General features: G+C 43.7%; 2 protein-coding genes and 1 pseudogene across 17 annotated transcripts in view; 2 read left to right on the forward strand and 1 right to left on the reverse strand.

Annotated features, from left to right (window-relative positions):
- FAM217A (family with sequence similarity 217 member A) lies at positions 1 to 19,072 on the reverse strand. 14 transcript variants are annotated; one of them, XM_009204380.3, is made up of 7 exons: positions 18,776 to 18,828; positions 8,987 to 9,080; positions 6,219 to 6,303; positions 6,085 to 6,098; positions 5,073 to 5,147; positions 4,915 to 4,982; positions 1 to 1,551 (listed from the first exon to the last, which is right to left on the reverse strand). In XM_009204380.3, exons 2-7 carry the CDS (start codon positions 9,044 to 9,046, stop codon positions 330 to 332), a joined length of 1,524 nt encoding a protein of 507 aa, XP_009202644.1. In that variant the 5' UTR covers positions 9,047 to 9,080; positions 18,776 to 18,828; the 3' UTR covers positions 1 to 329. The 14 variants fall into 14 exon arrangements, with proteins under 14 accessions (XP_009202644.1, XP_031522735.1, XP_009202642.1 ...); XM_031666875.1 differs by lacking the exon at positions 18,776 to 18,828 and adding an exon at positions 16,313 to 16,330; XM_009204378.3 differs by lacking the exon at positions 18,776 to 18,828 and adding an exon at positions 10,373 to 10,454.
- Positions 8,023 to 8,113, forward strand: LOC116275611 (annotated as a pseudogene).
- A 96-nt stretch (positions 19,073 to 19,168) lies between the features above and the next one.
- Positions 19,169 to 25,620, forward strand: part of C6H6orf201 (chromosome 6 C6orf201 homolog) — a 50,869-nt gene continuing 44,417 nt past the window's right edge. For all 3 annotated transcript variants that reach the window (XR_645643.3, XM_017957536.3, XM_003896988.3), the window contains exon 1: positions 19,169 to 19,482. Coding sequence is in view for 2 of the 3 variants with exons in the window: in XM_017957536.3 (XP_017813025.1) it covers positions 19,290 to 19,482 (193 nt within the window). In the remaining variant the exon portion in view is untranslated. The remainder of the gene's footprint in view (positions 19,483 to 25,620) is intronic.

Here is a 25,620-nt window from a genome sequence, read left to right on the forward strand (position 1 = left end):
TCAATTATACCATTTATTGATGGAATGATGCTGGAAAACAATCACTGAAAAAACAACAGCCTTTTGAATAGAATAGTCTACTAAGTGAACCATTTATTTGAAACACAACATGCAAAAGATTGTCAAATATGTCAGTATAGAAGCCTGTGGGTTTATATATAGACATCTCAGCAGTGCTTTTCACAAGTTCCACTCCATATCACATCAAGCAACCGTTTGGTGATTTGGGGGGATTGTTAACAGTACCTGTGTCTTGGAATAATTAACCATATCTTAGTTGGGCTTCTTAGAATAGATCTGTTCACACTGAGATGTGTGAAAGAAAAGAGTTATTTTTGTTCAATGGGTGAGCAGCACTTATCCTTAGCAATAAGGGAAGGTGACAAACAGTTTAGCTTCTGAATAGAGAACGGTCTATTCAACACTGTATTTTGTCGGTAAAGTTTCTTTTTGGTCCCAAAGTTTCTCTTCGGCGCCTTAATTTCTTCCTTCTGATTTTCGGGAAAAGACAGAGGTATAGGTGAAACTGGCATTAGAGACCTCGATGGCAGACATCTTGTGGAGACCATTTTAAGCAGTGATTGAGTTGTTTGGCCAGTAGTAGGCTTGGATGAAAGTTCTGGGCATGGATTTAAAATACAACTTTTGGAATTCTTATAAGTTTCAGTCAGTTGTTTTGTGGTGGAAGAACTTTTTAGAGGCGGTGGTCTAGTATTCCATTTATATTTGCCAGCATTGCTCCAATTCCATTTTAAAGCATTTTGCTCAAGTTTGCAAGAACCAGAGTTGTTTTTACTTCTTTCTTGACTTTTATCTACACAAGGTATCTGAAGACTCAAAGAGTCACAAAGTTTTAGCTGTCTCGCTTTTGGTGTAGCTTTGGAGGAAGAGGGTCGTTCAGTAACCGCTGGAGTACAGAAAGTCGCTGGTAGTCTTGGCCTCTCTCTTTGAATAGTCATATGTTGTAATCGTTCTAGTTCCAGTAAACGAGTTATCAAGTGTTCAATAGAGCTTTCTGCAGGTTCCACTGTCGCTTTCCAATTGTCAGATTTGGAGAGGGCTAAATTGTGCAAGTCTAGAGTACTGAAAGCAGGAGGGAGAAAATCAGGATATGGAAATACTTCATTTGGCTCCTCGGTGAAAGGTTCCTCAACATTTTTTATTGTTTCTGGCTTCAAGTTCAGGTCCACCTTTTTAAAAGAGCTAAGTAAAGTATCATTTGCTTTCTCATTTTCTGATAAGTCACTTTCATCTGTTAAATTTTCTTCCACACTGCTGCTTCCGTGTTTCAAATTCCAATTTGGAGCAGGTAACGTTTCACCATCGTTGTTTTCTATAGTTGAACATGAACTAAATTGAATCTCATTTCTGTTCTTGAAAAAGTCTCCATCAGCATGGGGCCAGCAGAGACCTAGTGGCACCGGCAGTCCAGGGTAAGGACCAACCTGCTCATCAGCTGAAGTGCTTGTGAATGGGTGGCTCAGAGTGAAGACCCTGATAGGATTACTGGTTACATTAAAGCCAGTTTCCACTGAAGATTTTTTGAATTCCCTTTAAAAAATAATTCAATGAATGGTTTATTGACTAGAATTAAAATGCTATGAAAATGATAAGGTTAAGTACCCTTTATCAAAGGCTGGTTAATGTGTAGCTCCCAATGGCATATGTGGATCTAGCTACCTGTAACAGAAATATGTTAGTTTCCAAAAATGCTCTAATATACAACTACATAAATTTTTTAAAATATAGATTAAAATATTAACTAGGCATCCCTTTGTGCAAGCACAGGTGACTAGATTATGATACCTAAAATGGCTAACTGTGGCTGTGGATAGACAATAGGTTAAAGGTGGATAACTATATGTTTGCCGATAGTGTACATGCGATTCTTAGGTTTGAAAATGAGGATATCTAACTCAAACTGAAATTAAAATGAAATGTTTATTGATCCAGAATTAGATAAAAGGAAACTCAAAGAATATAATTATGTTACTTTAAAAAGCCTTCTATGTTAGCCACTGTGGTTTTTAAAAATTACTGTAACAAAAAAGGAAGCGAACAATGTCTATCAAAAATTATCCCACATATAGTCCCTAGTAATTTTCATGTAATGATGCTCTTCTATTTTAGGAGTAATTCTAGGTATTACGGTAAAATGAAAACTACAAAAAAGCCATAGAATACTGAGTTTCTAGTTAGTTTTTATTTTTTAAAGATAACTAGAAATACTGAGATTGAAAGATTTGATGCATTAGTTGACATATAGGCTTGATATCCTCTTGCTTCTTTTTAAGCCAGTTGACATTAAAGATAACAAAATAATCTGGAAAAATTTTGAAAAATACTTTCAAGGCCAGGCGCAGTAGCTCACACCTGTAATCCCAACACTTTGGGAGGCCAAGGCAGGCAGATTGCTTGCACCTGGGATTCTGAGACCAGCCTGAGCAACACGGCAAAATTCATCTCTACAAAAAATGAGCTGGGCATGGAGGCATGCGCCTGTAGTCCCTGCTCCTCCAGAGGCTGAGCTGGGAAGACCGCTTCAGCCTCAGAGGTGGAGGCTGCAGTAAACCACGCCTGCACCACTACACCCCAGCCTGGGTGACAGAATGAGGCCCTGTTGCAAAAAAAAAGAAAAAGAAAAAGAAAAAATACTCATTTAGCTGAATACTAGGTATACTGCCTTGCCTTTGAAAAACCACAGGAAAATCACTTTAAATCTACAAGTGTTAATAGACACGTACATGTAGTATGAAGAGTGTGAAATCCGGAAGGGGAGGGCCTAGGTTTGAACCCCTTTGCTACCAGTGAGTGAGCAAAATGGAAATGATAATACCTACCTTGGAGGTAGTCTGAGAAGCAAGAAAATTTATATGAATGTGCTGTGCAAAATGTTAAACACTAAGATATTACTTTTATTCTTTTTACTTGTTGATGGTATATTGAGGAGAAAAATCTTTCATTGATACCAAACCTCCATTTCTGCAACATTATTAAACCTATCCAATATTAATAGCAAATGCCCGTCAAACACATTGTTCTGTTCAGTCCTCACGACCTCATGGGATAGGCACTTTTATTTTCCACCTTGAACAGATAAGGAAGCGGGGGTGTAGAGTGGCTAAGGTCACACATCTAGGAAGTGGGAGAGCTGGAAGTGACTCCATGTGGTGGACTCCCATGCCCCTGGTCCTAACCACTGCATTCTACTGCCTCCATTTGTTCACTCCTCTGCTACTGTGACAAAATTCAATTCACTTCGTTTGACCGCTTATCTTGAAATACTTTTTCCCAGCTGAGGTTTTTCCTCATAAAAATAGCCTTTTTTATCCCCATCAGCACCAACATTGCTTTAGGTCATCAGTCACCACAACTGCCATGGAACTTGATTTCCCCATTGAATTTTAACATAAAGTGAACTTCACCCCAGGCCTCACAGAGGTAAAATCCTCTGACTAGGACGTGGCTGATATCAAGTGAACCACTCTCCTGCTAAACTACACAAAAGAGCCCTGAAACTCAGGACCACGAGCGAAGACACTGTGTGAAGTTCCACAGAGCAGTCCTCAGGAAGCGTTCGTTTCCAAATACTAGTAACCTGGCTCTCTAAGAAGCCGTCTAGCTAGTCCTAATGCAAGGCAAAGTTTAAGAATCAAAAAATAAGAATTAAAAGTCAGGAGCCGGGCACGGTGGCTCATGCCTGTAATCCCAGCACTTTGGGAGGCCGAGGTGGGTGAATCACGAGGTCAGGAGTTCAAGACCAGCCTGGCCAAAGTGGTAAACCCCCGTCTCTACTAAAAATACAAAAATTAGCCAGGCGTGGTGGTGGGCACCTGTAATCCTAGCTACAAGGGAGGCTGAGGCAGAGAATTGCTTGAACCTGGAAGGCGGAGGTTGCAGTGAGCTGAGATTGTGTCCAGCCTGGGCAACAAGAGCGAAACTTTGTCTAAAAAAAAAGAAAAAAAATTAAAACTCAGGTAAGGTTGGGTGCAGCAAACCACCATACCTATGTAACAAACCTGCAAGTTCTGCACATGTATCCCAGAACTTAAAAAAGTGTAATAATAATAAATAAAAAAGCAGCCTGGTGTGGTGGCTCACACCTGTAATCCCAGAACTTTGGGAGGCCAAGGTGGGTGGATCACCTGAGGTCAGGAGTTTGAGACCAGCCTGACTACATGGAGAAACCCCGTCTCTACTAAAAATACAAAATTAGCTGGGCATGGTGGCCCATGCCTGAAATCCCAGTTACTCAGGAGGCTGAGGCAGGAGAATCGCTTGAACCCAGGAGGCAGAGGTTGCAATGAGCCGAGATCGTGCCTTTGCATTCCAGCCTGGGCAACAAGAGTGAAACTCCATCTCAAAAAAAAGAAAAAAAAACCTCAGGTAAGGTCTCAGAAGCGATATACTGTAATGTCTGTGAGCCTGAGCCACGTTACTTTCATATCCTGGTTCCACCTTTCATTAATATTGTGCGACTCTGAGCAAGTTACTTGTCACCATGCCTCAAGCATCCTCAACTGTAAAACAGGGATGATGATAACTGCCTTCCTTACATGGTCAGCTGTGAGTTACATGAACTACTACATACAAGGAATTAACATAGTCCCTGGAATGCAATACTACTTTCCTATTACAGTTCCTTTTGCTTTCAATGGGAAGCCCATACTTTATCCATCTGAAATCTTCATTGTCAGAACATAGTAAAACTCTTGATTCCCACCTATTCTAATTGTCTCGTGGTATTTGCAGCCACTTCCTGTTTTAGGGTGGATTTCTATCATTGCCCACTATTCCCACAGAATACTATTTTCTTCTGGTGGTTCACGGTCCTTGTATTCCAAGTAGTTATCTCATGTGTATTTTAAATTTATTTCAGTAATTTAGGGTGTTACAAAATAACTATTCGCTTACCTCTTCTCTATGGTACTTCCTTCATTAAGAGCACAATTCCATAATTGAAAGATCCCTTGGTTACTATTCTGATGACAGAAAAATAATGGGAAATCGTTTAGTAGCTGCATATATTTTTAAAATGTAATATTTTAAGGGTATGATGAATCAAATCCCACCTGTGTACTTTTTTGAGTATGTGCCGACAAATTAGGTTCTGGCATCGGCTGCTCCACTGGAATTTCCAAATAGTTCTATAAGGCAGCAGAAGACTTTTAAACATAATATATCTCTGTTCCCTATTCTTGTTCTAACAATGTACAGCTCTTGTTCTAATCAAGGAATACATGGTAAAATTGAATGATACTTTGTTGATATATAAAGAAATCTTTTGTTTTTACTGATTTCAGCAAAAATTAGTATAACCTATTTATTACAAATACCAACTAAACTGTTAATAAGACTTGAATATCATTAAGATTGTCTTTATTTTGCAGTTAAATGTTTTATGTTCTGATCAAAAAGGATAAACAAAAAGATTAATTTTCCACTACTTCAGAACAAGATATTGGTCATTTCAACTACTTCAAGACTTTTTGTTTTTGTTGCTGAGACAGGGTCTCCTTCTGTCACCCAGGCTGGAGTACAGGGGCACAATCTTGGCTCACTGAAACCTCCATTTCCTGGGCTCAAGCGATCCTCCTGCTGAGCTCAGCCTCTCCAGTAGCTGGGACTACACGCATGTGCCACCATGCCCGGCTATTTTTTTTTTTTGGTAGAGATGGGGTTTCACCATATTGCCCAGGCTGGTCTCAAACTCCTGACCTCAAATGATCCACTTGCCTCAGCCTCCCAAAGTGCTGGGATTACAGACGTGAGCCACTGCACCCAGCCTGCTTCAAGACATTTTAAAGGACAGGAGTACTTCCTTTTTGACAATAACTAAAAAAGACGATACTCAATTTTCATTTATAGTATTGTTATACTGAAAAATACTTAATATGACAAAATATTAATGTAATAACCAATGTGAAACTCTGTAAAATATTTGACTTTGACTTGTGTGAAGAACTCTACAGAAATGAAATTTAAAGTTTAACTTTCAGGAAGGAAATTTTTTTTAAAGAACATACTTATAATTTTAAAATAGTATGTTTTATGAATACTTTAAAACCAAACATTTATCCTTACCTTGTTAATTTTGCCTGAAATGTGTATAAAAAATGACAATTAATAGTTACATACAACTGATTATATTCAAAACAAACCCCCTTTTGATATGAGTGATTCTTTCAGTGTAAGTATACACATCTGCGATTTCTTACCACCTGCTGCTCTATCCCTTCCAGCTGGGAGGCTTTTGTTTCCAGGAACAGGCACTTCTGAATCCAAATTCCAGTGAGATAAGTTCTAAAACAATATTTGGTTTAGGATAAACTTAACATTAAGAAAACATAAAAACCTCAATCATGTCACACGTTCTTTGGGTAAAGTATGACAAAAGGCACAAAGCTTCGTGACTCTCACCCCTCATTATAAAGAACTTCTCAGCATCTTTGAGGAGAAAGCAATTTTCTCTTAACCAAGCCCTTATCAGCTTGATAACACCTATTGTTGAGGAATTAGAAAGGCTTTTACAATAATTTGTGGTTTCATTCACATTTTGTTAAAAATAATAACACACAGGTTTTCAAAATTGATTTTTAAAATGGAATAAAATGTCCTGTTCAGTGTGTCTCTGGAACACAATTGTGCATTAATCAAACTTTCTATATCTGAGTATCAGATCTAAAAGCCTATAAAAAGCTGGGTCTGGTGGCTCATGCCTGTAATCCCAGCACTTTGGGAGGCCGGGGCAGGTCAGGATCACCTGAGGTCTGGAGTTCGAGACCAGCCTGGCCAACATGGTGAAACCCTGTCTCCAATAAAAATACAAAAATCAGCCGGGTGTGGTGGCACACACCTGTAATCCCAGCTATTTGGGAGGCTGAGGCAGGAGAATCGCTTGAACCCAGGAGGTGGAGGTTGCGGTAAGCTGCAATCACACCACTGCCCTCCAGCCTGGGCCATAGAGTGAGACCGTCTCAAAATAAATAAATAAATAAACAAATAAATAAAATTTAAAAAATGAAAGCATATGAAAATCTTTCCATCAACCACAGGAAGTCTGTAACCCTCACATTATATTCAACACTAACCAGCCCACTACTCATTCTAGCTTCCAGATGTGGAGAAACACTTACGAAATATTCAAAAGAAAGCCAAAAATCAAAAGGGAAATGTACTAATAACAGAGTATTTATGTTCCAGACAAGGTGCAGAGCACTACGGAGGAAAATGTGGCAGCTGTGTACAAGACTGTAACAATTTATTCTGGAAAACAGAAAGTGAAGAGGTGATTCGTTTATAAGAAAGTAACTTTTTAGGAATAAACCCAATTGTTTTCTGTCTCAAAAAAGCATTGTAAATGAAACTCTAAGCAAATGAAATGTTAGGTATTATTAGATACAATCTCTTCATTAAGGAGGAACAGAGAGAAATAAGCTTCAAAACAGCATGAGGATTTAATTTATCCACAAAGAGGTATCTCCTGATGGGAAGGGTAGTTGAACATTGGAAGGGAGGCTGCAGATTATCTTTATCTACAGATTTATGAAAAATATAATACAACTAATACTCTGCTCTCTGGCATGATATGTACAAGGGCTAATCTCTACATGAGAATCATCACCTGGGGAGGTTTTTAAAAATAATTGTTGAGAAAAAAAAATCCTGATTTTAAAGAATGACGGTGAGGGCCGGGCGCGGTGGCTCAAGCCCGTAATCCCAGCATTTTGGGAGGCCGAGGCGGGCAGATCACCTCAAGTCAGGAGTTCTAGACCAGCCTGGCCAACTTGGTGAAACCCATCTCTACTAAAAATACAAAAATTAGCTGGGTGTGGTGGCGGGCGCCTGTAATCCCAGCTACTCGGGGGGCTGAGGGGAGAATCGCTTGAACCTGAGAGGCAGAAGTTGCAGTGAGCTGCGATAGTGCCACTGCACTCCAGCCTGGGTGACAGGGTGAGACTCCGTCTCCAAAAAAGGAAAAAAAAAGAATGAGGGTGAGGCCCAGTTATTTGTATTTAAAAGATCCTTTTGTAGTTCACAGCATGATGACTGGGTTTTTACGTTCATGTGTGAGATGTGCCCCTTCAAACCTTTTTACGATATCTGGTGGATTTTTAAGCTTTTTTCAGCTATATAAATCCTGGTACTCTTGTATGAAATGAACATGTGAAAGAAACATCCTCAGTTGATGAAACTGTGTTGTTGCAATTATAAAATAAAATGAATGTAACCAGGCCAGGCACGGGTAGCTCACACCTGTAATCCCAGCACTTTGGACAGCCAAGGCGGGTGGATCACTTGAGGTCAGGAGTTCCAGACCAGCCTGGCCAACATGTGTCTACTGAAAATACAAAAACTAGCCGGCGAGGTGGCACATGCGTGTAGTCCCAGCTACTCGGGAGGCCGAGGCAGGAGAATCGCTTGAACCTGGGAGATGGAGGCTGCAGTGAGCCGAGATCCTGACACAGCACTGCAGCCTGGGAGACAGAGGAAGACTGCCTTGTCTCCAAAACAAACAAAAAAAACCAAAAACAACAAAAAAAATTAACATAACCAAATTGATCAACTGGTAAAGAAGGCTCATTAACTAAACATGAAGTCTGACAGTGTGCAGATTTCTTAAGAGTTGGGACTTGATTATGCTTTGTGATATCCCACCTGCCTTACCAATATTTTTCACAAAGGGCGTGTGTGTGAAAACAAAGGAAGTGAGCACTGCCTGGTGGATAACAAGGTAGCACCTTTAATGAAGCCAAATTGCAACTTGAAATGTTTGGCATTTGGAGAAGAGCTGGCTAATTTTTCCTTTGTTAAAAGAAATAGAAAATTTCCATTTGCCGTTCCAAACGTGCCAAAAGGAAAACACAGGATAAACTGCCCACGATGCAAAAGCAGCAAGGACATCACTGCAAGAAAACGCCAAGGGAGTTGTCTTAGCAACAGGAGCCGCTGCCCAAACACTCAAGTTCAACAGCGCCTGCCATACCTCCTGAGAGATGTTTGACACACGTAGGCTGTTACCACAGGTCTCATTTCTTCTCCCCATTTTGTTGTAGCTGCTGCTCTGTTTCCTTAAAATCCTATACAGATTGTGGGACAGGCACATGTATGAGTAAGGGTCAACATTTATAAAAAAGAAGAAGTGTGAGTTTTGATTTCCCATCTAAAGGAGGTAAGAGAATGCTTAGACAGCAGAAGAGAGGGGCTAGATGAGCAGGGTGAGGGTGACAGTACCAAACCAACCAAAAACAAGGGGCAAGCCTGACTCAAAAGGAGCACAGACAACAGCAAACTAGCAGATCTCAGAACAAGATGAGGAAATCCGGATCAGAGGTGAGAAAGCAAATACCAGCTAAGAAGATGAAATACAAATTGGAACAAACCATGGTGAATTATCCAGAACTTAGAAAACAGGGGCACAAAGTCTCCTTTTAATCATTCAAAACAATTGCTCCGTTTGAAAGCAGGATTGAACCCTTACAACTAGGCCAGGCAAGCACCTCGAGCATATTTCGGAGACACCAAATCGCCCCCAGGACCAAACTATATTTTCCACACCAATGAGTCAAGGTACCTAAAACGTTTTAACCCACTGCCGTTTAAAGTAAAGGAATTAGAGAACTCTAAGGTAACAAGCAAAACAGTCACTGCATTAAGGTATGGCTATCTGGAAAGAATAACTTTTTTTTTTTTTGAGACAGTCTCGCTTTGTTGCCCAGGCTGGAGTGCAGTGGCGCGATCTCGGCTCACTGCAACCTCTGCCTCCCGGGTTCAAGCGACCATGTTGGCCAGGCTGGTCTTGAACTCCTGACCTCGTGATACACCCGCCTCAGCCTCCCAAAGTGCTGGGATTACAGGCGTGAACCACTGCGCCTGGCCAAGAATCACAAATTAAAGCCACCGCACTAATCGGTCTATCTGCTAATCGTTTACAATTGATTGTCCCCTACTGAAAAGTGTAGGAAGAAATGGGAGATTTAGTTTAGGGAGGTTTTCAGCCAACGCCGGTATTGGTCCACCGGGTGTGTGCATGCCAGACACTGGGTTTGAATGCAGGAGGAAGGCGTGGCTGAGCAGGTGGCGCTGCCTGGGGCCACTGGGGGTGTGTCAAGGAGGAGGGCATCCAGTTCCTGGAAAAGGCCACCGCACCTGAGGGACGGCCCTGGGGACAAAGGACGCCTTGGGTACTGCGAGCTGGGGGACAGGAGCTTTAGGGGCTGGAGTGCGTGAAGGCGCGTGTCTCAGGGAGCTGCGAGGCCCCCGGGAAGAGGAATCGCCTTTTCCTCCTGAGCTGTGGCCGGACTGGGTGGGGAGCCCAGTTCCAGGGGTAGCAGGAGGGGACTGCGGGATTCCCCGGTGCCGGGGCTCTTACCCCACCTCGCCGAAGGCCCCAGTGTCCTCCCCGGCGCTCTCTCGTGGTGCGCCGCCCCGAGGCCCCAGCGCCTCCGCGTGCGTGGCTGACGGCTTGGAGGGCGCCCCCTCTGCCTCGGCCTTCCTGCAGCGGGGGACAGAGAGGGCGGCGGGCGGCCTCGAGCGCAGCCGGGTCGGCGGTGTAGGGACTGCGAAGCCCGCGGGCTGGCGCAGGGGTGGGAGTCGGGCCCAGGGCCCAGGCGGGGCCCAGAGAGACCTGCCGGCGCCGGGGCCGGGGCTGCGGCTCCGCGGGCTTCCCCACCGGCCGGGTCTCCCGGCAACTACCAGAGAGCGGGGGCGCCCCGGGAGGCCTCGCGTTCCACCAGGTCCACCGGTATTCGCGAGCCGCGGGGTCGCCGGCGGCCGCCCAGGCTCAGAGCCTCTCGGGGGTCACCCGGCTGCCGAGCCCGCGGGACGCACGCCGCCGCCAGGGGAGGACAACCAGCCTCCGGCCCTGTCCCTGCGCCCCGCACGGCCCCCTCTGGGGCTGCGCAGCCCACTCGGCCATCCTGGCCTGGAGAGGCCGCCCCAGGCCTCGCGGGAAAGCCTGAGCCTCCCGGGCCTTCTCGGGCCTTCTCTGACTTTCCCCTCGGCGTCCTGGACCTTCTGGGGCCTTCCTGGGCCTCCTCGGGCCTCCTTGACCCTCCCCGGGCCTTTCCGGAGGCCTCCAGGCCCTTCCCTGGGCCTTTCCAGGCTGAACTCTCTGCAAGATGGCCAGTAGGCCTCTGGGACCCGGGGCCTGGCCCGCCCGCCTCAACTCCCACCGCCTGCTCACAACAAGCCAGGAGCACCGCCCGTACGTAGCCCTCCAGACTACGCTAAAATATAAAGGTTATATCTATGCTTCTACAATATATTAATTAACATGGAAGAGGCATCCTTGTTGACACCAAGCCCATCCGGTCAGTTTCAGGTCCCTCGTCGGCCTTTCAATAGGAAGAACAAAAGATGATTTTTTCCTTTTTTCATGTAGAGGATGCATTTAAATCACAGAGCCCAATTTTGTACCCCTAAGTGCGTATCTCTTATTACAGCTCCATGAAATAAGTGGAGGGGCGGGGGAAGAATATCTGTATATCTAGTTAGATATATCTACATAGCTATCTCCCCCACCTTTTGATATAGAGAAAAATTTAAAACAAAATTAATTCTATATGTAAGTACAGCAAATGATTACTAAATATCATATGGGGGGATGAGATCATGGCCATGCCCCTTTGAGAATCTCCCCATAAACATGCGCTTATATACCACATGTTGAACACAATTTCAAGGGTTTCTCAGGTTCTTTGATCCCTGACTCCTGACTCTTTCCTCTGCATTTCCATTTTCTCCTCAGAAAGACCTTCCCTTTAAAGAAACCCTTCCCACCTACCGCCTGCCTTACTCTACTTCATGACACCCTGTTTTTCGTTTCTTCTTTGTACTCCTCAGAATGTTGCTGTTTACTTGTTTGTTTTTGTATTGCCTGTCTCTCCCCCATAGAATATCAGACTCCATGTGGGCAGGGGCCTTGCCTGTCTAGTTCATTTCTGCATCCCCAACCCTTTAAAACTGTGCTGGGCACATAGAAGCACAGTCATAGAAACACAATCGATGTAAGTGAATGGACAAGATTTGCGCAGGCCTCATTCCTTGCAGGCTCCTTGGAGGTTTCCCTTCTAGGCCCTCTCTTCCTTCGGCTGTTTTCCATACTGCTGCTCTAAAATACAGACCTGCTCAACTGCCTCCTAATGCCTGAAGAAGGAAACCCAAATTCTGCAGCCATCCTTTAGGTATCTGCTCATCATCTTCCCAGCGCCCACTTCATGTCAAGCACATCGGACATTTTACAATTTTCCTAAACCCTCTCCTCCAGGGCATATATCGTTGTTACTCTTCCTGTAATAGTACCTCCTTTTTATCTCCTTTTTTTTTTAAGCTGGCTAAATTCTAGTCATACGGTTCAAACTCACAAGTCGTTTTTCCTAATTGTTCAGGAAGAGTAAATTGCTAGAAAACATACAGAAAAAAGAAAAAGAAAAAGAAAACAAAAGTAAGTTGCTATCTCCTCCAAGATCCCTACTTGGTTATATTATAATGATTTATTTACAGTCCCTTAGTTACATTATAATTATCCATTTACAATATCTCAATCACTTTCTTTTCAACATCTTGAAGGTGATATCTGCCCATATTCTATCTAACAGAGTGCCTGGCATGTAGTAGGTAAGGCACTCAATAAATGTTTGAATTGATTTAATTATTGCAAAAATAGTATTCTCTGAAATGTATGGTGTGGTGACTATATGCCAGGCATAGTGCTGAATATTTTATATGGATTAACCAATGTATATGCCTAATAATCCAATGAAGCAAGTACCACTAGTTATTCCTATTTTATTTTCTTTCTTTCTTTTTTTTTTTTTTAAGACAGAGTCTTGCTCTGTCACCCAGGCTGGAGTGTAATATGTGATCTCGGCTCATGGCAACCTCTGCCTCCCAGGTTCAAGCAATTCTCCTGCCTCAGCCTCCCTAGTTCCCTAGTAGTTGGGATTACAGGCACCTGCCACCATGCCCGGCTAATTTTTTGTATTTTTAGTAGAGAGGGGTTTCGCCATGTTGGCCAGGCTGGTCTCGAACTCCTGACCTCAGGTGGTCTGCCAGGCTCAGCCTCCCAAAATGCTGGGATTACAGGCATGAGCCACTGAGCCCAGCCTAGTTATTCCTATTTTATAATTGAGTAACCTGAGCCTTAGATGTATCATGTAATGTTTCCCAATTTACAATTACTAGAAAAATTGCGAATAGGGGTAAATATTGGGGTTCATGCATTTCCAGCTATTGCTTTCTACAAATATATCTAGCTGGGAAATGTTCCCTGTTCTTGAGACAGAAATTATGTGTGCGTGTGTGTGAATTCCACATATCTGGCTTACACATTTCCCATCTTCCTTGCTTTATGTTTCTGTTCATGCCTTTTTTCTGTTATTTCAGAACTCAAACTGATTCCTGATTCCTTAGAGTCCTTCTGAGATTTGTCATCCATAAATGCATCCTCTAAGATTCTTTTCCTTAACAGAACTTACTCTTAAAAACATTCCTTTCATATTATCACCCCCACTCAACTGGTCTTCCTTTCTCTGGAGACTTTCAAATGCTTTGACATCAGCATCAAAATCATGGCTGGCCCTTCCCTCATTGCTAAATGTGCACGGCCGTGGTGGTGTGAAATATGAAAGCAACAACTTGGAAATGGTGCCCTCTCCAAACCCTTGGGTGTGGTCTGGCTCTGGCCCAGTGTAGGGGGTTGGACAGTGGGTCATTTTCTACAGCAGCTCAGACCCAGCTTAACATCAATCCCAAGGCCAAGAAAATGCACCTTCTTTCTGTTGGGGCTCAGAAAACAGTTCCCCAAAATGAAGCCTTAGGAAATAGCCTCAGAAGCAAAAGTTTTTCTCTGACCTTCTGCCCTCCTGTCTCTCAGTCCTACTCTCCCTCCGAGGCTAGCCTGAGAAACTAGAATCCCTCTTTTCCAATGCAAGTTACAGAAATCAGAATGCTTTTTTCCCAAAGCCAGCCATGAAACCTAAAAATATTACTCTAATTTTCCCTTTGCCTTTTTGTGTAAAAACTGGCCATAAGGAAATTATCTGACCTAGCTTGTTTGACTGTAGGTCATAAGACTCCCATTCCAGGCCGGGCGCGGTGGCTCAAGCCTGTAATCCCAGCACTTTGGGAGGCCGAGAGGGGCGGATCACGAGGTCAGGAGATCGAGACCATCCTGGCGAACACGGTGAAACCCCGTCTCTACTAAAAAAATACAAAAAACTAGCCGGGCGTGGTGGCGGCGCCTGTAGTCCCAGCTACTCAGGAGGCTGAGGCAGGAGAATGGCGTGAACCTGGGAGGCGGAGCTTGCAGTGAGCTGAGATCCGGCCACTGCACCCCAGCCTGGGCGACAGAGCGGGACTCCGTCTCAAAAAAACAAACAAACAAACAAACAAAAAGACTCCCATTCCAGAGAGTGCCCTGCCCCATACCCAGAAGGAAGGAACACTGCTCAGAGAGGCCAAGAAGAATCTAGAGAGCCAGGCCTTGCTGGGTTCCCCCGCTCAGGCTATTAGCATTAGATCAAACCGTTTTTGTCCAATCGTATTTTTACACAGCTGTCCATACTTTGTTGAACCTAAGCATAAAACTGGAAACTCTCCCTGTATTTCTGAGTTTTCATTCTGTACACTCCCATGTATAACACATGCTAAATAAATCTGTCTGCCTTTTCCCCAGTTACTCTGCCTTTTGCAAGTTGATTTTTCAGCAAATCTTCAGAGGGCCAAACCGTTGGCCCCTGCACATCCAGCCATCTCATGGCCATTCCCAGGATTCAGATTTTAGTGGTAGCCTCAGCTTCCCTCACTTTAAATCTGCACCTCTTTAGCTGATCCTGAGTGAAACCATTCTTTCATAAACACAATAGGATGAGGCAGATGCTCTCTATCTCAGGCATTTAGCAAAGTCTTGCATTAATTACAAGCGAGGCGGGCTAAGGAGACAAAGGCAAGCCTTGGGTCAGTCACTTAGTAGTCCAGTAAGCACGGCTTGCTGCCCACCTGAGTTTCTTCTCCTGTAACAAAGGCGATGACATTGACTACCACGTACCTACTTCGGAAAGCACCTTGAGATAACATTGCTTTTCATTGTCCTGAATTATGCAAAGATATGTCAGTAGCAGCATTACTTAGTTTCTAATTATTCTGGAGGGAAAAGGCTTCGATTTCAGTCTACCTCCTTCAGTATCTTTCACCTTTTGATATTACCCATGCATTTGTCCTCATCTTCCTTTGCTGTTCCCTTTAGAAATGCCAAGGTCATGGCTGGTCATGTACAGCAGAGTTTTTTTTTTTCCTTTTTGAGACAGAGTCCCACTCTGTTGCCCAGGGTGGAGTGCAATGGCGCAATCTCAGCTCACTGCAACCTCCGCCTCCCGGGTTCAAGTAATTCTCCTGTCTCAGCCTCCCAAGTTGCTGGGACTACAGGTGCATGCCACCACGCCTGGCTAATTTTTTTATATTTATGGTAGAGATGGGATTTCACCATATTGGTCAGGCTGGTCTCAAACTCCTGACCTCAGGTGGTCCACCTGTGTCGGCCTCTCAAAGTGCTAGGATTACAGCTGTGAGCCACTGTGCCCAGCCTACAGCAGAATCTTGTTCAATATATTATGTAACATTTTCTGAACATTAGGACAATAGTTTCTAATTAATAATATGCAGTTTTGTTCTCAAATAAGATGCTAAGTCAATGGGAAACATTCCATTTCAATTATGAGCAATTTGTATTTAGCATACGGTTTAGCAATCTAGTCTTTTTTTTGTTTTTGCTTTTTGAGCAACTGCTTTGTCTTTCAGTAGTGGCTAATTTATCCTGATTTAGAACTCGATTCTATGAGCATTCATCTTAAATATACCTTCTTGTGTTTGTATAATTCCTTTTTAAGAAATATCTATGCAAATATTTCTAATTTGAAGTTTTAAAAATTAACCTTTACCACTCTGCTCCCATAGCGATGTCCTATTTGGGAGGCCAGTGTTTTGTTGCAAATACTTAAGAAATATTGTTTAAAAACTATTTATTCCTAGAACGTATGATAGTGATGTATATGAACATATTTCCAAAAGGAAGCAAAATAAACACATCAATCACTGAATTTCACATCTGCATATGTTGCAGCTAGTGCTTCTGAATAAATTCTCAATCATATATTTTCTCCTTTGTTTTGATTTAAGACTTGATTTCTGCAATTTGAATTGCTTCATAAGCCTTTCTATTTTTCAGATACCTATACTCTGTAACTCTATTTTCCTAGCCTTATATCACAAATTCACTTTAAATTTTGGTTAACGTTTCAGTGTCAGAACTTACTTTCTGGTGCCAGGAAAGGTGTAACTTGAAGTCCCTTTCTGGTCGTCAGACCCCTCCCACCTCATTTGTTGTGAACGGAACACTTTCTTTAGAATGCTTTCCTTAAAAAACTTGGAGATAATCTCCTCTCTTTGAACATTACTGAACACCTTGCCTTCTGGAAGCCAGCTGACCTTGTCACACCCACCATGGCAGAGGGGAAGAAGAAGGTGTTCAGGAGACACAGCAACCTTCTTAGGCACAGAAAAAGGAACGGCGTTTACCTGAAAGCCATGAATAAAAGATCAGCCTAACTAGAAAAACAACCCAGAGTCATGCAGCTGCTGCGCTGCGGGATCAATTTAGTTAATAACACGCTGCTAGCACCTCTGTGGGCTGCTGGCCCGGCATAGCAGCTCTCATCACAACAACAAAAGACTTGGGAGAAAAGAATAATATGTTAAAAGTCCAGTTTTGAAAAGGTAAATATATTAGCCACTGAATAATAGAATTGGAAGTAAGAGGAATACAAAACAAAATACAAAATGAAAGCATTTGTTCCATCCAGGAATGTTAGGACCATGGGCTGAGGCCTGGTTGGCGCAGATCAAGATCACACAGCTGATTAGCAGCAGAATATTTGCCAGGCGTCATTCATGACACGTCTCTCCTAAACAGTGTTCTTTAATCACACCGTAATTAGAGAAAATGAATGAGATTGATTCCTAGAAGTGTTATTCATTGTAAATATATATATATATGTGTGTGTGTGTAAAAAATATATATCCATCTGATAGTTTATTTAAAAACAAAATTTAATAATTGTGACCTACTTCAGATTTCAACCAAGGTCAGCATGCATCAGATAACTATAAACATTCCATCAGTTGCAATGGAATAGTCATTGAGAGCATTGACTAAAAACATATGAGTCAATTTACATGAAGTGTAAGGAATTACATTTTAGTAGATCACTTCCTTGGCATGTTGAATTACTTAAAACATGGTTTGTTGTTTGCTATTTATATAAATGAAGGTTTAGAGGAATGCACTCAGCTTTGCTTGGAAGAAAGAAGCTGGGGATATGTCTTCCAGCTGCCAGAATATTCTACCCCACTTCTCCCCACCAAAAACACCTGTAAAATTATGAGAATCACATTGAATTCAAGTGGTTCTTGTTAGTTATATAACATATTTTAAATATGTACTTGCATTTAAAGTATTTTTTTTTAAGTTCGACTTTTTGAGTTTGCAAGTTGAAAGTTAAGAGATGGAATAGGCCAGACATAGTGGCTTGTGCCTGTAATCACAGCACTCTGGGAGGCTGAGGCAAGAGGATTGCTTGAGGTCAGGAGTTTGAGACCAGCCAGGGCAACATAGAGAGACCCTATCTCTACAAAATAAAAGTAACAAAAATTAGCTGGGCGTAGTGGTGCACACCTATAGACTCAGCTACTTGTGAGGCTGAGGTGGGAGGATTGCTTGAGCCCAGGAGGTCGAGGCTACAGTGAGCTGTGACCACACCACTGCACTGCAGCATGGGCCACAGAGAACAAAATTCGGTCTCAAAAAGAAAGAGAAAGAAAGGGAAGGGAAGGGAGGGAAGGGGGAGGAGAGGGGAGGGGAAGGGAAAAAAGAAAGAAAAGAAAGCCGGGTGAGGTGGCTCAGGCCTATAACCCAGCACTTTGGGAGGCCAAGGTGGGCGGCTCACCTGAGGTCGGGAGTTCAAGACCAGCCTGACCAACATGGAGAAACTCCATCTTTACTAAAAATACAAAATTAGCTGGGCGTGGTGGCGCATGCCTGTAATCCCAGCTACTCGGGAGGCCAACACAGGAGAATTGCTTGAACCTGGGAGGCAGAGGTTGCGGTGAGCCGAGATCACGCCATTACACTCCTGCCTGGGCAACAAGAGCAAAACTCCATCTCAAAAAAAAAAAAAAAAATACATCTATAGATCTATACGTATGCATATATGAATGGAATTTTATATTTGCCGCTCTGGCCACTAATGTGTCATATGGTATAATAATGATGCTTTAATAGTCTTGGCCAAATGTTTTTAAGGTTGGTGAAAAGCTGGTCCAAGCTCCCAGATTTGCCATAGCATGCTAGGCTCACACACCTTCTCTGCTTCTCACCAGCCTGCAATGTGCTTCTCTAGCTGGTTCATGAAGAGTAGAACAATTACGGGGAACCTGGCTCCTGGTAAAGCATGCTGAAATCTAAAAGTAGCTGTAACAAACTCTATTATTTGCATTTTTGTTCTAAATCTGATAGTAGTTCTTAGCCGCTTCTATCTTGCGCTGGGCTGTGCTATCAGGTGTGGTGATTTAAGATTATTTAATACTTCTATTGTTCTGTGCGTTTTGGTCTACAATGAAGAATGGCTTCTTACCGGGAAAGCTCCAGTTGAGCATTTGTTTACTTTGTTTTCTTGGTATTAGTTTGGATAAGAACATAAGAAGCAGTTTGGCTTCTTACCTGTGTTAATCTGGGCATTTGCTCAGTTTTGGACGATGAAGCTCTTTCCTCGGTTATGCTGAGGACTGCACTGATGTAACCACTCTCTCTTTGGGCCTGGTAGGTCTGTGGAGCCTTAATTAGGTACATACTGGGAGCAAGGCTTCTACAAAGTACCAGATGGGAAAATATCACCGGATATGCGCGCCCCCACTTTCCCCTCTTCCTTTTAGCAAAGCTCTCAGTTTTCCCCAGAAATGGTCCATGTCCAGACACAAGACTGGAGTTTCTGCCAAAAATCCCTGAATGGCTTGGCAGGATATTTTCGATGGGCTGGTTTTGTCTGCTTTGAAAACGTAGGATGAGCACTCAGGGTTCCGGACCAATGCCTGGGCCATTGTGACTCTCGGAATGCCAGGCAGTAAGAGATCTCAAAGCATCTTTGAGATGGAGGAAAGCTTGCCAGGAGAACAATTGCACATCCCTCCACTCCTCACGTTCTCAGTTTGTTCTTCTCTGTGATGCAACCGGTATCATGAGAACAGCCAGCAGCAGCTCCAGCATGATGAAATTTTCACTCCTTGACAAGTGTAAGAAGCCGAAAAACTATGCCCAGCCAGAAGTTTTGTGTCACACGTTTGACACGCTGTCCAACCTTCACAAGCTGCTTCCTAATCACCTAATGGAGACGCTTTATTCATACAGGAGTGAAGAGGACAAGAAAAAATGTATGTGGGTGGAGGGTGGGCGTGAGTTCTTTTCAGTAAGCATACACTTTATCTTGATACAAACTGCCTCTACTTTAAGCCGTAAGTAAGAACTTTTACTCTTTATTTTACTTAGTTTCTTTTTATTATTTTTTGAGATGGGGCTCTCGCTTTATCCCCCAGGCTGGAGTGCAGGAGTGCAATAATCATGGCTCACCACAGCTTCGAACTCCTGGGCTCATGTGATCCTCCACCTCGACCTCCCCAGTAGCTGGGACTACAGGTGCATTGCCACCACCGTGTCTAATTTTTAAATTTTTGTAGAGATGCCCCCAGCCCCTCACACCGCCATGTTGCCCGGGCTGGTCTCAAACTCCCAAGCTCAAGTGATCCGCCCGCCTTTGCCTTCAAAGTGCTGGAATTCGAGGTGGGATCCCCTGCACCCGGTCAGAACTCATTCTTTACATTGTCGGGGTGATTGGTCCTCTAGACACATGTGCCCATCCATGGGCTTCCAAGCGTATTCCGGAATGTGCTCATGTGCTGATTATCCATTGCTGCTTCATGTTCCTTTTGCATAAATAGTCTTTTGTGAGCCAAGTTAGGCCTGACCCGCTTTTTTTTTTTTTTTTTTTTTTTGAGACAGAGTCTGTCTCTGTCACACAGGCTGGAGTGCAGTGGCGCAATCTCAGCTTACGGCAAGCTCCGCTTCCTGGGTTCATGCCATTCTCCTGCCTCAGGCACCTGAGTAGCTGGGACTACAGGTGCCTGCCACCACATCCGGCTAGTTTTTTTTTTTTTTGTATATTTAGTAGAGACGGGTTTTCACTGAGTTAGCCAGGATGGTCTCGATCTCCTGACCTCGTGATCTGCCTGCTTCAGCCTCCCAAAGTGCTGGAATTACAGGTGTGAGCCACTGCGCACGGCCAGGCCTGACCCTCTTCTTTAGGCAAAGCTTACCTGTGGGAAAATGGAAAGGGTACTGAGCGGGAAATGCTGCTCAATTTACAATTTAAGCTTTATATTTGATTTTAAGATTAGGGAGAGAACTTCCACGTGGAAAGAGGGCAGGCTTTGAACTTTGTTCCTTTGCTCTGTTTCCTGCTAGTCCTTCCTCCTATGGCCATGATTGCACCGCGAAGAAGCTGGATATTTTCTTTTCTCCTGGGGATTATAAGCAACCTGTACTTTGTGCAGTTTGGAGTGGCCGGCCACTCCTGAAATTCTGTCGGGGTCATTGATAATGGGGCCAATTTGCAGCATTGGGTGGAGTCTGCTTCCTAAATTGTTCCTGCTTAAGTGGAAGACAAAGGTAGAGGCAGCCACCTGTGCTCATGAACTTAGAAAACAAAATAGCAGCTGCCACAGAGATTAAGATGCAATTCCGAAGCCAGGAGCCGTAGCTCACGCCTGTAATCCCAGCACTTTGGGAGGCCAAGATGGGCAGATCACCTGAGATCAGGAGTTCAAGACCAGCCTGGCCAACATGGTGAAACCCCCCCCATCTCAATTAAAAATACAAAAAGCAATCGGATGTAGTGATGGGTGCCTGTAATCCCAACTACTCGGGAGGCTGAGGCAGGAGAATCGCTTGAACCTCGGAAGTGGAGGTTGCAGTGAGCCGAGATCGTGCCATTGCACTCCAGCCTGGGCGACAAGAGGGAGACTCCGTCTCAAAAAAACAAAAATAACAACAAATACTATAGACTGGGTAGCTTATAAACAGAAAAATTTATTTCTCATAGTTCTGGTGGCTGGGAAGTCTAAAATCAAGGCAGATACCATGTTTGGAGACAACTTTCTGGTTCATAGATGGCACCTTCTTGCTGCGTCTTCATGTAGCGGAAGGGGCTGGGGTGGGTATCTCTCTCAGGCCTAGTTTATAAGGCACCGCCCCCATGACCTGATCACCTCTTAAAGGCCTACCCACCATGTAATACCGTCACCTTGGAGGTTAGGATTTAACATATGAATTTTGAGGGGCATGAACATCAGACCATAGCACCGCCTTCCCCAGCTTTTGTAAGATTCACTTCCATCCTATTTCAACGGAAATTGCATCATCTTTTGACGGAAACCCTCCTGAGATCCTCCTATTCAAGCAGGTGCCAAACGACTACAGCTGACCCTTGAACAGCTCATCTGAACTGTGCAGGTCCACTTATGGTGTGGCAGGAGATTAAAGAAAAATAAAATCAACGAAAAAAAGAAATAAACTTTCCTGGATTAGGCTGACTTTTCCCAAAGGCAGCAACAGGCACAGCCCAGACCCAGAAAAAGTTTTAGTAATACTATCTAATGTGCTCTGGAAACTCTCCCAGCACTCCCTCAACACAGGGAGAAGAAAAACAAATTTTCCTTTGTTTTATGGAATAAGCTTATAGATTCCTGTTCTCTGTAAATAATAACTTAAAGTAATTCTGTTTTGTCTAAGCAGTAGAGTGAAGGTCATGAGCCTCTAAATAGGCCTGAGTTGTGGCCCCCTGGGCGCCATAATGAAGGTTATAGGGTAAGCCCATGCCTAGGCAAAATCTAGATAACAGACATTGGGTTGCTTGGCAACGGTCATCTGTAATCCTGAGTTATGAATCTGTTACAACTTTTTTTTTTTTTTTTTTTGAGACAGAGTCTCGCTCTGTCGCCCAGGCTGGAGTGCAGTGGCCGGATCTCAGCTCACTACAAGCTCCGCCTCCCGGGTTCACGCCATTCTCCTGCCTCAGCCTCCCGAGTAGCTGGGACTACAGGCGCCGCCACCTCGCCCGGCTAGTTTTTTGTATTTTTTAGTAGAGACAGGGTTTCACCGTGTTAGCCAGGATGGTCTTGATCTCCTGACCTCGTGATCCGCCCGTCTTGGCCTCCCAAAGTGCTGGGATTACAGGCTTGAGCCACTGCGCCCGGCCACCTGTTACAACTTAATTAACTGTCTTTATCCTGCCTCTGTATCCCTGCTTTCACGCCACTGTAAGCTTGCTTCAAGCTAGCCCACCCCCTTTTATGAAGTAAAAAAGTCAAGTACTGTCTTTGTTCCGCGCCTAGTCTTTGGACGTTAAATCTGCTGGGTCTAAGTGCACTCAATAATAAAGATATCCTTCTGTATACACCCCAAGGGCTCTCTCTGGTCTTCCTGATCCCGCAACAATAGGTGGATTTTTTTCAATAAATATGTTGGAAATTTTTTTGAAGATTTGCCACAATTTGGAAAAATTTGTAGACCAATCATATAGTCCAGAAATAAAAAAAATTAAGAAAAAATTAGGGTAGTGTGCATGGTGGCTCATGCCTGTAATTCCAGCACTTTGGGAGGCTGAGGCGGGTGGATCATTTGAGGTAAGGAGTTCAAGACCAGTCTGACTAACATGGTGAAACCCTCTCTTTACTAAAAACACAAAATTAGGCAGGTGTGGTGGTACACGCCTGTCATCCCAGCTACTTGGGAGGCTGAGGTAGGAGAATTGCTTGAACTTGGGAGGTGGAGTTTGCAGCGAGCTGAGACTGTGTCACTGCACTCCAGCCTGGGCAACAGAGTGAGACTCAAAAAAAAAAAAAAAAGAGAGAAAAAGGGATGTTGTGACTGCACAGAATATATGTAGATACTAGTCTACTTTATCATTTACTACCATAAAATGTACACAAACCTATTAGGAAAAGTTAAAATTTATAAAAACTTACACAAGCACTTACAGACTGTATTTGGTGTCATTCACAGTCAAGGGAAATGTAAATGAGAATAAAGATGCAGTATTAGGCCCGGCGCAGTGGCTCATGCCTGTAATCCCAGCACTTTGGGAGTCCGAGGGGGTAGATCACCTGAGGGCAGGAGTTCAAGACCAGCCTGGCCAACATGTTGAAACCCAGTCTCTACTAAAAATACAAAAAGTAGCCAGTCGTGGTGGTTGGCACCCATAATCCCAGCTACTCAGGAGGCTGAGGCAGGAGACTCTCTCGAACACGGGAGGCAGATACTGCAGTGAGCTGAGATCATGCCATTGCACTCTAGCTTGGGCAACAAGAGCAAAACTCCACCTCAAAAAAAAAAAAAAAAAAAGATGCAGTATTAAATCCTAACTGTAGAAAAGTAACTGTAGCAATACCGTAGTGCTGTAGTAATTTCATAACCACCTTCCGTTGCTCTTGCTGTGAGCTCAAGTGGTGTGAATAGCCACTTAAAATGCCATGTGATGCCAGTCATCTCTGTGTGAGCAGCTTATCTCTCTAGTAAATTACATATCACAGTAAAGTGATTTCACAGTTCTCATGCATTTTTTTGTGTTTAGTGCAATACCATAAAACTTGAATAACACCATGGGACCCACACAAAGTGCCATTAGTGATGCTGGAAGTACTCCCAAGAAGCAGAGGAAAGTCATGATGTTATAAGAAAAAGTTGAGTTGCTTGATATGTACTGTATATTGAATAGTTGCCTGCCACTTCAGACAGACAGTTTTTCTTGTAAACAGATGGTGTAAGCTTATAGTATTGATAAATACAGTGGTGTCAATGTATTTCTTTTCCTTATTATTTTATTTTATTTTATTTATTTTATTTATTTTTTTTTGAGACAGAGTCTCGCTCTGTCTCCCAGGCTGGAGTGCAGTGGTGCTATCTCGGCTCACTGCAATCTCCACCTCCCAGTTCAAGTGATTCTTTGTCTCAGCCTCCGAGTAGCTGGGATTACAGGCACCTGCTACCATGCCCGGCTAATTTTTGTATTTTTAGTAGAGATGGGGTTTCACCATGTTGGTCAGGCTGGTCTTGAACTCCTGACCTCAAGCAATCCACCCACCTCGGCCTCCCAAAGTGCTGGGATTACAGGCATGAGCCATTGCGCCTGGCCATGATTTTCTTAATAACATTTTTTTGCTTACTTTAAGAATGTGATGTATGATGCATATAACATTTACAATATGTGTTAATCAACTGTTTATGTTAACAGTAAGGCTTCCGGTCAACAGTAGGCTATTAGTAAAAGTTTTGAGTGAATCAAAAGTCAAAAAAGTAGCTGGATGTGGTGGCATGGTACAGGTGCTAGACTACCACGCTCAACTACTCGGAAGCCTGTTGCAGGAGGATCGCTTGAGTCCAGGAATTCGAGACCAGCCCGGGCAACATAGCAAGACTTTTTTTTTTTTTTTTTTTTTTTGCGATGGAGTTTTGCTCTTGTTGCCCAGGCTGGAGTGCAATGGCGCAATCTCGGCTCACCGCAACCTCCACCTCCCGTGTTCAAGCAATTCTCTGTCTCAGCCTCCCGAGTAGCTGGGATTATAGGCATGCACCACCACTCTCAGCTAATTTTTTTATTTTTAGTAAAGACGGGGTTTCACCATGTTGGCCAAATGGTCTCGATCTCTTGACCTTGTGATACACCCGCCTCAGCCTCCCAAAGTGCTGGGATTACAGGCGTGAGCCACCAAGTCCAGCCAAGACTCTTTAACAAAAGAAACTTACATGCTTATTTTCAACTGGGCAGGGGTCAGAGCCCCTAACCTCCATGTTATTCAAGGGTCAACTGTATTTTCTAAGGGGTTTACATTTTTATTTATTTAGTTAGTTAGTTTCTTTAGTTTTGAAACAGAGTCTCACTCTGTTGCCCAGGCTGGAGTGCAGTGGTGTGATCTCGGCTGACTGCAACTTCTGCCTCCTGGGTTCAAGCAATTCTCCTGCCTCAGCCTCCCAAGTAGCTGGGACTACAGGCATGTGCCACCACACCTGGCTAATTTTTGAATTTTAGTAGAGATAGGGTTTTGCCATGTTGGCCAGGTTGGTCTCAAACTCCTGACCTCAAGTGATCCACCCACCTCGGCTTCCCAAAGTGCTGGGATTCCAGGCATGAGCCACCAAGCCCAGCTGGGGTTTACCTTTAGCTCATAGAAAATCTGTGCCCTTGCTCCCCATACCTTCACCCGTTTAATGAAAGCACAGTTGGCTTCCAACACTGCCCTCTTTATTCTGTGGCCACAGGCAGCTGTGATCCCAACCACTCACCATTATGTTTCCAGGTGTTATGGGCTCAACAAAATACATAGATGTCCCTCAACAACATATATTGTCTCTCAACAAGACACATTGAAGTCCTAACTCCCAGGGGCCCAGAATGTGACTAGATTTGGAAATAGGGTCTTTACAGGGTGCAGAAGTAATTAGACTTAGATGAGGTCATA

This window comes from Papio anubis, chromosome 6, assembly GCF_008728515.1.
Source record: "Papio anubis isolate 15944 chromosome 6, Panubis1.0, whole genome shotgun sequence".
Classification (NCBI taxonomy): domain Eukaryota; kingdom Metazoa; phylum Chordata; class Mammalia; order Primates; family Cercopithecidae; genus Papio; species Papio anubis.

What these genes read in the sequence shown, in the direction of transcription:
- FAM217A (XM_009204377.4), bottom strand. Translation starts at nt 18,904, where the DNA reads ATGTACCTAATTAAGGCTCCACAGACCTACCAGGCCCAAAGAGAGAGT. An exon ending in AAATGCCCAGATTAACACAG is followed by an intron (nt 6,304 to 18,775) that starts GTAAGAAGCCAA and finishes ATATTGTTTTAG; the next exon opens with AACTTATCTCACTGGAATTT. An exon ending in GGAAGTACCATAGAGAAGAG is followed by an intron (nt 1,552 to 4,914) that starts GTAAGCGAATAG and finishes TATTTTTTAAAG; the next exon opens with GGAATTCAAAAAATCTTCAG.